This window comes from Scaptodrosophila lebanonensis, unplaced genomic scaffold, assembly GCF_003285725.1.
Source record: "Scaptodrosophila lebanonensis strain 11010-0011.00,11010-0021.00 unplaced genomic scaffold, SlebRS2 tig00000092-arrow-pilon, whole genome shotgun sequence".
In the NCBI taxonomy this organism is placed as follows: domain Eukaryota; kingdom Metazoa; phylum Arthropoda; class Insecta; order Diptera; family Drosophilidae; genus Scaptodrosophila; species Scaptodrosophila lebanonensis.
Window position 1 is genome coordinate 4,482,685 of NW_022060566.1, and position 8,478 is coordinate 4,491,162.

The 8,478-nt window shown below is 41.4% G+C and overlaps 2 protein-coding genes across 2 annotated transcripts; both read right to left on the reverse strand.

The window, feature by feature from the left end:
* Positions 1 to 676: 676 nt before the first annotated feature.
* LOC115627188 (farnesol dehydrogenase) lies at positions 677 to 1,757 on the reverse strand. Its single transcript, XM_030522791.1, has 2 exons — positions 1,134 to 1,757; positions 677 to 1,068 (listed from the first exon to the last, which is right to left on the reverse strand). The coding sequence occupies exons 1-2, from the start codon at positions 1,707 to 1,709 to the stop codon at positions 892 to 894; spliced, it is 753 nt and encodes a 250-aa protein (XP_030378651.1). The 5' UTR covers positions 1,710 to 1,757; the 3' UTR covers positions 677 to 891.
* Positions 1,758 to 4,707: 2,950 nt separating this feature from the next.
* LOC115627074 (cytosolic 10-formyltetrahydrofolate dehydrogenase) lies at positions 4,708 to 8,472 on the reverse strand. The gene is made up of 3 exons (XM_030522621.1): positions 8,340 to 8,472; positions 5,538 to 7,640; positions 4,708 to 5,480 (listed from the first exon to the last, which is right to left on the reverse strand). Exons 1-3 carry the CDS (start codon positions 8,343 to 8,345, stop codon positions 4,851 to 4,853), a joined length of 2,739 nt encoding a protein of 912 aa, XP_030378481.1. The 5' UTR covers positions 8,346 to 8,472; the 3' UTR covers positions 4,708 to 4,850.
* Positions 8,473 to 8,478: the final 6 nt, after the last annotated feature.

Genomic DNA, 8,478 nt, shown 5'->3' on the forward strand with positions numbered 1-8,478 from the left:
CTTTAGCTGTTGAAAATGGCCAGTCATCTTGATAGGTCCTCTTCCTGTATATGTGTATACGTGGTGTTCCATATAGTGGTTTGTTTATAAAAATAAAACAAATATGTGGCTGACCCACGACCTACATAGCTTCGTAATAGCGCATCCTTGGTGATGGTTTAGGGCGTTATCTGACGAATGGCTTGGTCGATATTCACCTTATTCGCATGAATCGTTAATGGAATCCTTCGCATAAAACGGCAATATGTATACAAAAAAAGTTTAACGGCGTCAGCTGCCAATTGGCGTCCCCGATACGGCTGATAACACGACTATCTGTTTTTTTGTAATGACTTTTTTTGCTTAAAGCGCAAAAAGTTAAAAAAAAAACTAAGTATGTTCAAACAGAGATTAGAGTGCATTTGACGATCAGAGCGATACAAAGTTGTTACTTATTTGTCTCTCGTATTTAAAAAAAAGAATTCTGAATTTATTCTCTTTAGTTGTAGTTTAAGAGCGAGTTTGCGCATTTTTTTCTGACTGCATGTGGCTGGCTTTGATTCAGAACTCGTTTTGTAACTAGAAAGCCACATAATCAACCATTAGGATTGGCAAAACATATATACTATATACTTATACATTCATAGATAAGTACTTGTATGTGTATACCCGTATATATAAAATAAACCAAAACGAATCAAACAAAAACAACAATTGTAATTATTATTGGTAGGATAAGTTAGTTGATGAGTCGCGAATTAAAATTCGATTTTGTGAAATAACACAATTCAAGAATTTTGGGAATAGCTTGCAAGCTTAAAGTAGTTCATCAATTTTACAGATAGACAGACACCTATATGTTTCAGGACCTTTACAATTAGCACAGATATTGCTTCTACTTGTATATCCGAATTAGAACAACTCGCCCACTGGCTTAATGATTATCTCATGTATTTGGACATGGGCTGGCGTTGAGATGGCAAAGAGCACGGCCTGCGATATGTCCTCCGATTTGAGCATGCGAGTATCAAGAACATTCCGAAAAGTATCCGGTATGATTTCCGTGTCCACAGCACCAGGACTAACGCTCTATTGACGAACAAGTATGGCTTAGAGTCGAAAAAATCATTTAAAAAAAAAGATGAATAGCTCACCGTAATTTTGACGCGAGTGCCCAGACCCATAAATTCCTGACGATACATTTCGGTCAAGGCAGTAACTGCATGTTTGGTGGCCGGATAGACATTAAAATCGGGTGCCTGGCCCTCACGGGGTGGCAGCAGCTTGTGACCCACAACGCTGTTGATGAGCACGATGTGGCCATCGAACTTACGCTGCTTCATCGAGCGGAAGGCGCGCTGGGTGCAGTAAATGACGCCCATGATGTTCGTTTGCACCACCTGTTGCACCACCGAGGTGGACATGTCCACCAGTTGGCCCTGCTGCAGTGTGCCCGCATTATTGACGAGTATGTCGATCCCACCCAAATGCTGTTCAATCCAATCGAAGGCCGCCTTCACTGAACTCTCGCTGCCCACATCGCATTGCAGGGCAACAAGTTTTTCGCGTCGCGATGCCGACAGCCGCTGCTTTAGCTCGGTCACTCGCTCGACACGACGCGCCAAACCCACTACGGTTAGACCCGCATTGACCAGATCTAGCACAACTGCCGACCCAATGCCCGAACTGGCACCAGTTACAACGGCCACACGATTCTGCCAACGATCCATTGGGGACGGAAGAATTTAATTGTTGTCGACTTGAGGTCGCGAATACGTCTGTCATTCTAAATACAAGTCGCATTCCCCTTTTATAGGTTCTAGCGATTTTCAAACGGGTTATGCGCGCATCGAGAACGCTTATCAAGGCGTGCCCCCCCGCGGACCAAGTGGCCAGTCCCTCTCAATGCCTCCGTTTCCGCTCCACCACCCTCGTGTGGGCGACCAACTGACCGAGTGACATGCTGAGCGCTTCTCTGAGTGCTCGTGAGTGATGTGCCCGATTTGTTTTTCCGCATGCAATAGCAAATAATTAAGCCTATTGATAACCAATAGACGTTTGTCGAATGCAGTTCCATTTCATAAGTACAGTCTAACAACTCTATAATGAAGTTCTCTCCGTAACGATAAACTTCGCTAGAGCGCTAGATTAGCAATTAAACATTAAAGATAATGTTACTATTCCACTAATGAAAGCCCAACAACAAAAAAAAGTCCAACTTAGCTCAATCTATAAATAATTTAGTTGCTTTTCTTCGTGAAGTCGTGATTGGTAGACTTTTCACGAGCTTCACGGTCTTTTTAGTCGTCCTCATTCTCACTTAATGCACGGTTTCAATCAAGACTTTTACATTCACTCAGCGTTCACAGCTCTAGGTTTGAATACTTACGTCGTAGAAAATAATGTTCCGATTGGCTTTGGAAACGAATTCACTAATATATATAGTTAGCGATTCTAAGGACTTTAAAAAAGACTGAAAAACGACTGTTGAAAGAGAGTTTTATGATCGTTTGATCTAATCCGGAGGCATTTCATCTTAATGTTTTGAATGTCAGTTAGGAAAAGAGTTTTACAAGCCAGTCTACTTCGGATAACTGATATTCTAAAAAGGCTTGACTGTTTTTTTAATTTTTTTTTTTTTTTTGACTAAATGCCAACTTGACGTCGTAATTGCTAACGTCACGTCGCTTAACAGACATGCAATGGAAAATGTTTTTTTTTTTTTTTGTTTTTTTGATCGTTTTAAGTTGTTTGATTGAAAGACGACTGTCATGCAGCTGTGATAGGTTGCTAGTTATCGGCAAATGTTTTATTATTATTTTCTATTTTTTTTAATACTCTATATTATTTGCACAGCGTTTATTTATAAATATAAACATTTCAATTTAGCACACGTTCTTGATAAGCAGGTTATATTTTCTAAAGTGGCAGGCTAGCTACTTATCTGAAAACCATTTAGTCGAGTCGTGCTATGGCCATGGTCAGACAGGTAAAATGTTTGCACTTAAATGTTTCATCAATTCAAACTATTACGAATTATATACTAAGAATATGAACGTCTGTGCTCTAGGATTAATGAGCTTTTACAAATGTTTGTCTCTTTTAATTTAATAACTCACTTCCATTTGCAGTCTTATCGCACTCTATACGGGTAATAATTTAAGGGCGTAGACTCAAAGTCTATTTAATTTCGTAAATACATATATATGTACACCTTAATAATGGGGCGGCTACGCCTCTTTTTGCTATGGATCTTTTAGAAACTATTGTTCCTTTTTCCTTAACCCTAACTTAGGTATTATATACATAATTTATCAGAAATTTCACAATATATTTATCTGATTTGTTAGAAATTTCACAAAATCGAGATTTAAATCTCGATTCGCCATCACTTAGGTACTTGGTATGAGAATCGCAGAGGAGGGCAGCCACAATATTTTGTTATTTAATTTAATTTATCAAAAATTGCACTATTTATTTTTATTTAATTTAATTTATCAGAAATTTCACAATTAAAATCTCGATTTGCCATCATTTAGGTACTTGGTATGAGAATCACAGAGGAGGGCGACCACAATATTTTGTTATTTAATTTAATTTATCAAAAATTGCACTATTTTTTTTTATTTAATTTAATTTATCAGAAATTTCACAATTAAAATCTCGATTTGCCATCACTTAGGTACTTGGTATGAGAATCGCAGAGGAGGGCAGCCACAATATTTTGTTATTTAATTTATCGAAAATTGCACTATTTACTATATTTTTATTTCATTTAATTTATCAGAAATTTCACAATTAAAATCTCGATTTGTCATCACTTAGGTACTTGGTATGAGAATCATAGAGGAGGGCGACCACATTATTTCTTTATTGAATTCAATTTATCAGAAATTTCACAATCTATTTTTATTTAATTGATCAGAAATTTCACATTTTAAATCTCGATTCGCCATCACTTAGGTACTTGGTATGAGAATCGCAGAGGAGGGCAGCCACAATATTTCTAAATTGAATTCAATTTATAAAAATTTTCACAATTTATTTCCACAAATTCTTTTTGACTTATCAGAAAAATGACAATTTAATTCTCGTTTGCCATCACCTAACTACTTGGTATGAGAATCACAGAGGATGGCGGCCACAATATTTTTATTGCAGATATGGACATATATTCTTAATCAGCATGACAAGACAAATCCATCTAGACCTGTCCGTCTGTCTGGATAAACGCCTGGATTTCGGAAACGGCTGAGCGCACACTATCTATACGAGTTTATTTTATTTTTTTGATTCCCCACCCCCCTCTACCCATTACAAAATTTCATCAATACTGTCCACATTTCAGAAGCTACATAAACCAAACTTTGCACGTTATCTATATACGTAATCAATTATAAGAAAAGTTATTAGAGAAACAATTTCACTCCTGGGCGTTCGTTTTCTTCTTCTTTTTGCTTCTGTTATGGGCGCATATAACTCAGTGCCGAAAGTTTGTCTGCGTACAGGATATTTTATTGTCGGTCTTTCTCGACTGAAGCGTTCTCTCTTGTTTCGTCATGTTTTTTTTTTATTTTGGCGCCATCTAGCGCGCGCCTCCAAATATATAAAGCGTACAATTCTAGCTTGAAGCTAACTTGGTTGATTGCTCCAAGGTTGTTCTCAAAGAAACGCAAAGCCAATAATTTAATGTATTTACGTATACATAATCAATTATTATTAATTATATATTATTATTATTATTATAAGTATATTTAAACGATGATATTTACAATTGTGAGTCTACATCTATAGATAGGTGCTTAAAACTACTAGAATGGATATCAAGTCTTTTGTTTTCCTTCAGCTCTCGCGAGTATAAAATTCTCCACTCAATATTCAATTGTCACGCATTTGGTCTTGAGATACTCATTGAGCGCTTCCTGACCCAAATCCTTGCCATAACCGCTCTGCTTGAAGCCACCAAATGGTGCGGCCACATCAGTCTTGTTATAGACATTGATAAACACGGTGCCGGCTTCGATACGATCGGCAAAGCCCAGAGCCTTGCTTATATCCTTGGTGAAGACTCCGCTGGCCAGTCCATATTCCGTGCGATTGGCACGTTGCATCACAGAATCGATATCGCTGCCATTAAACTTGGAGATGATCATGATGGGTCCAAAGGACTCCTCTTGGGCTATAAACATATGATCCTCCACATTGGTGAAGACCGTCGGCGTAAAGAAGTAACCCTTTAGGTTCGGTACTCGGCAGCCACCATAGACAAGAGTTGCGCCCTCTTGGACGCCACGATCGCAGAACTCCAGCAGCTTATCGAAATGCGCCTTGTGATTCTGTGGACCATGGGCTGTGGAGCGATTCAGGGGGTCACCAATGGTCATGGTGCGCAGATCCTTTAAAACACGACGCACGAACTCATCGTGTATGCGATCCTCGACAAAGAGACGGCCTGCTGCAATGCAGTTCTCACCTTTATTGAAGAAGACTGAGGACATGCCCTAAAATGTGGGACCATTTTAAATCAATTGGCCAAGAATTGAGTCTCAATTACTTACATGCTTGATAGCCTTGTCGAGATCACAGTCGGCGAAGATGATGAGTGGACTCTTGCCGCCCAATTCCAATGAGCATTTCTTCAGATTTGAATTGGCACACGAACGCATAATGTGTTTGCCCACTGGGGTGGAGCCGGTGAATCCCAATTTGCGGACCAGCTCGTGATCCGCCACAGCCTGTCCGGCCTGACTGCCCATGCCGGGCACGACATTAATGACGCCCGGTGGAAAGCCGGCCTTCACCGTTAGCTCCGCAAATTTGAGAGCAGTGAGTGGACAGGTCTGGGCGGGCTTTATCACACAAGTGTTGCCCGCGGCAATGCAGGCGGCCATTTTCCACGACAGCATCATCAGCGGATAGTTCCAGGGTGTAATGAGACCACACACACCGATGGGTTCCTTTCGCGTAAAGGTTAGCACATTGTTGGGTCGGGCGGGGTTAACGGGTATGGTGTTGCCTTGAATTTTATCGCACCAGCCCGCAAAGTAGCGCCACGCATCGATCGACATGCCAATGTGGGTTTTAAGGGCCAGCGTATAAACCGCTCCCGAATCCACAGACTCAATGGTGGCCAACTCTTCCTTGTGCTGCTCCATGAGGTCGGCCAGCTTGAGCATCAACTGACCACGTTGGCGCGCCGAAACCTGCTTCCAGGCGCCATGGAATGCCGTGTGGGCTGCCTTGACAGCCTCATCCACATCCTCCTTGGAGGCGCAGGCCACTTTGCACAGCAATTGCTCGTCCGTCGGATTTATAATGTCCAAAGTTTGTTTATTCTTCGCATCAACGAACTCTCCGCCGTAGAAGAGTTGGGTGGGCACTGGAATTTCACGCTTATTGGCGCGCAGCGTAAATCCCTCAAAGCTCACCTGCTGCGCACCACCGGCGCTGCCTTGACGCAACGCTCTCACAAGCTCCACAAAGAACTCCTCGAAGACGGGTGCCATGAAGACGTGCTCGTTCTCCAATGGCACATCGAAGGCATCCTTGCACTCCTCCACTAGACGAACCACATCCATAGAACCGGCGCCGGCGGCAAAGAAATCCGTATTGCTCTCAATGGGCAGCTTTAGTATGGCCTGCCAGATGTTGCTCAGCAACTCCCGCTTGGCCAACTCATCCTCGCTGAAGTCCTGCAGCTGTTGCACCTGCTCCAGCTTAAACCAGTCCGATGCATTGATCATTTTAGCGCCCCGCTTGAGGCGGCGCACATTTACGAACTGTCCATCGGTGCCCTCAATGAGGAGACCACCCTCGTGCACCCAAGCGGGCTTGTCCAGACCTTTGAGGCGCAACGCCCGACCCGCTTTTGGAGCACCTGCAGAATAAAGATGTGCGCCAAAGAGTCTCACTTGCTGTTCGGTGCCATCCTGCTCGATAACTGTCGCAATGGCGCCCGGTACCGAGTCCAGACCACGCACAAAATTCCAAATATTGGCCGCAGGCTGTTGAAGGTTCAGCATTTGATTTTCCACCTTGAACATGGCTGGGTCATAGGTGGCGCCCACTTCGGTTTGGGCAATTTTCGGGGCTGTACCGGCGGCTACCATATCCACAGCCACGCCCATTGACTTGATGCCCTCCGGATATAGGAAACGCTTGTAGATGCTGTCCAAGGTGTCGGTGGGCTCTAAAACGGTTTGCTTCTGTAGCAGCAATGGGCCCGTGTCCAGACCATCATCGGCCCAAAAGATGCTGAAACCAGCTACTTCATCGCCCTCGATGAGGGTCCAGGAAATGGCGCTGGCACCACGATGACGCGGCAATATCGATGGATGATAACAAATGCTGCCCAGAGGCGCTCCATCGATAACCTCCATGGGTATGAACTGGGAGCAGTAGGGCAGCACATTCAGAGTAGCGCCGACCGATTTGTATTGCTCCAGAACTTCGGGCAAGGCGATGCCTTTGCGGCGCCAGCTGGCAAACTTGAACACAGGTATGCGATGGAGACTGGCAGTGGTCGCCAAAATGTCCTCGCGACTACCTTTATCGGGTATCGTGAAGACGCCCACCACTTCCACATTCCGACGCTCCAATAGAAGTTCCAATACGTCGGCCGCAAAATTGCTCTGACCAATAATGGCAATGCGTAGATTTAACTGCGAATATAAAATGAATTATAAAAATAATTCTAATTAAATCTCATCTTTTTTTGTTCAAAATGTTATTAACAAACTATAAAGTCTACCAAACTCAATTATTTCATATTTCTGTAAAACGGTATTTTAAAACTTCTTGAACTTTGATGTGCGAATAGATCGATTCTTTTTGATTGAATAGTTTACTTTGATTTCGGTAATCGCTTCCAAAATTGGATAACTGTCTCTAATGGCTTTTGTATATATTTAAAGATATTGTCATTAAAAATGAGAAAAATTAGAATAAAAAAATATCAAAATAAGATGGGCTTTATTATTGTTTTCTTCATATTCTATGTATCTTCTATGTATCTTTCTATATCTCAGATACTATTCAACTATATATAAATAAGTTTTTGTATAAAGGTATCATTAACGCCTCGATCTTTAAAAAACTGGAACAGCCAAAGTCGTAAAATAATATTCAAATGTCTGCTTATCTAATTGAATTATCTAAATGATCAATGATTAATGATCAAATAGAATCGTTTTGAAATAAAACTGTAAAACTACGAAAATGTCATGTTCGACTGTATGAACGCCTAAATCTCAAAGACTATACAACAAAGTCTCGGTTAACTTGGCATAAACATAAGTCTTATGTCGAACCACGACTAGTTTGTTTCGGCTATAAAATAAATTCGCTTTAATTATACTTACAGTCATTTTGAAGTCTTGTTGCTTTTTCCACTTCCGTCTTTCTTATGCGGCAGACAATTGTTTACAAAAAAACACACTCGAATTAAAAAAAAAAAAAATATGTATTACTTTTTATAATTATTCTTTTTATATTGTTGGC

Excerpts from the sequence above, each read along its gene's own strand:
- LOC115627074 (XM_030522621.1), bottom strand. Across the intron at positions 5,481-5,537 it reads TCGACAAGGCTATCAAGCAT|GGCATGTCCTCAGTCTTCTT; the intron begins GTAAGTAATTGA and ends CCCACATTTTAG.
- LOC115627188 (XM_030522791.1), bottom strand. The coding sequence starts at position 1,709 with ATGGATCGTTGGCAGAATCGTGTGGCCGTTGTAACTGGTGCCAGTTCG. Across the intron at positions 1,069-1,133 it reads GCACTCGCGTCAAAATTACG|AGCGTTAGTCCTGGTGCTGT; the intron begins GTGAGCTATTCA and ends GTTCGTCAATAG.